The 2,226-nt window shown below is 33.9% G+C and overlaps 1 protein-coding gene across 1 annotated transcript in view; it reads right to left on the bottom strand.

The window, feature by feature from the left end:
- Nucleotides 1–1,570: 1,570 nt before the first annotated feature.
- CC84DRAFT_1193195 (ankyrin) overlaps nt 1,571–2,226 on the bottom strand; it is a gene marked incomplete at its 3' end in the record, with an annotated part of 2,517 nt that continues 1,861 nt past the window's right edge. The window contains exons 4-5 of the mRNA XM_018181281.1: nt 1,915–1,967; nt 1,571–1,591 (exon numbers count right to left, since the gene is read on the bottom strand). Of these exons, the coding sequence (XP_018039686.1) occupies nt 1,571–1,591; nt 1,915–1,967 (74 nt within the window). The remainder of the gene's footprint in view (nt 1,592–1,914; nt 1,968–2,226) is intronic.

Genomic DNA, 2,226 nt, shown 5'->3' with positions numbered 1-2,226 from the left:
GCTAGAAATCTACACGGATTACAAGAACTTACTAAAGTTCACGATAACTAAAGAACTTACGCCATGACAACAGCGATGGTTATAGACCACTAGGTAGTATAAGTTCAAGATTATCTATATAGTAGGAAAAGAAAACGGACGAGTAGACGCTCTTAGCTAATAAAGTAACCTGGTAGGAGAAAAGGTTAAGACATTCTCCACAATCCTTTATAAAGCTAAAGATGGATCTCTAGAACCAATGGTAGAACTCAACCAATTCTTAGTTATTAACTAAGAAGTACTAAAGCATCTCTAGACTAAGATTATTAGATAATATCATGATGACCCTATATACGGACACCTAGGCATCACTAAGATAATGGAACTTATCCAAAGAAACTATACCTTTAGGGGTATAAAGGAAGCTGTAACAGCATATATCTAAAAATACGTAGATTGCCAAAAGAACAAACATGGCACACATCTTAAATACGGAGAAATATAAGCACTAAAGTCAATTAATCCAGCTATAGAAGTCTCATATAATAGTATACTCGTTATTATATATTAACTTACTAGCTATGTCGAACTTGTTCCATGCCTTAAGAAGATTACAGCGAAAGAACTCACGTATCTCTTTATGGATAGATGGATGTGACACCATGGTATGCCAAAAACAATTATAAGCGATAGAGATAAACTCTTTATATTAAACTTTTGGACCACGTTCACAGCACTCATTGGAACAAAATAAAAACTATTAACAGCCTATCATCCATAGACGGACGGAAAAATAGAAAGAATAAACTAGACTATGGAAACGTATCTCTAAATATACTATAATAATTAGAAAAATAACTGGGTTTTACTACTACCTATGGCACAACTCGCGTATAATAATAAGATATTAATAATAATAACGTCGACCCTAACTATGTATAAAGTAACCTTAGCGTTATTACACTTATTAAAGATTATAAGAACTTTAAGAATGGTGTTAAATAGATGTTTAGAATTACTAACTAGGAAGCAATAGCCACACGAACCATCTAAACCCTAGTTTAATAACGTTCTATAGCTAAGTATACTATAGAGTTCCGCAAGTACGCTATATAACTAGACTAGGAAGATAAATTATTAATATAAATGTATAAATAAGGACTTAAGAAATAACTATATAAGGAACTATAGCGTAGTAGTAGACTTATTAATACCCTTAAGGACTTATATAATGAGTGTATTAGGATTAATAGAGAATGGTACAATCTATAATAGGATCTTATAAGGAACCTAAGAGTAAGCTTTAGGTAACCACCACTAGTTATCTACTAGAAGTTAACTAAACCTTACTAATAATAATTATAGAATTCGTATAGCTACGCACCTATAGAAGATATCTAGTTTAACTACTTAAGTAAAAAAAAAGGAAAGGCATTAGGCTTCCATAAGCCTAAACCACGCGTCTTAGATAGAAGTCGACCAAGGACGACTAAGACCCATAAATATTTTACATATAGCAAACTAGGCCATATCACTAGGAACTGCCGTTCTAAGAATAAGGTTATAAGAACCGTACAGTTAAATGTACTATCTACCAGCAATGTAGAGGCAACTAATAAAGAATAGATAATAATTACTAACATTAAGAAGCTTAAGATTGAAGATTAGGATTAACTAGATTTACCTAACTCACGACTATATAAAGACCTAAATAGAGGCTCGGACGTATACCTTAGTGTAGAGGAAGAGCTAGATATAGAAGAGATTATATAATCTCCTACTCCTTACCCTTAAGGCCAACACCTTAAGAATAACCTAATAACACCCAACTATACACCAGAACCCGGATTAAGTAGTGATACGCCAAATGTATAGGAATTTCTAGAACCTAATTAACCTCGAGACGGCGACCTTACCTATAGGGTAGTGATGCACTTGGATGGATATATCCAACCCATCACGTTCGAACCATAAGGAGGAGCCAAGGTCTCGAAGGAACAATGGGATTAGGCAGAGATAATATACAAGAACTGGCCCACGTATAAGGTTTATAAGAACGAGGAAGTAAACTATATACCATAGTACTACCTAGACCACTAAAATCCCACGCACGTATCCATTAGATAGATAGAGTATAGAGAAGACACGTGCTGGATATACTACTAAGTAAAAGAGGAAAATAATAAACAACCAAAGCGCATATAACGTTATAGATGGGAATGGTTTAACTACCCCATTATAGGATGT

This window comes from Paraphaeosphaeria sporulosa, assembly GCF_001642045.1.
Source record: "Paraphaeosphaeria sporulosa strain AP3s5-JAC2a unplaced genomic scaffold CC84scaffold_2, whole genome shotgun sequence".
NCBI lineage: Eukaryota > Fungi > Ascomycota > Dothideomycetes > Pleosporales > Didymosphaeriaceae > Paraphaeosphaeria > Paraphaeosphaeria sporulosa.
This window is presented reverse-complemented; position numbering and strand designations above follow the sequence as displayed.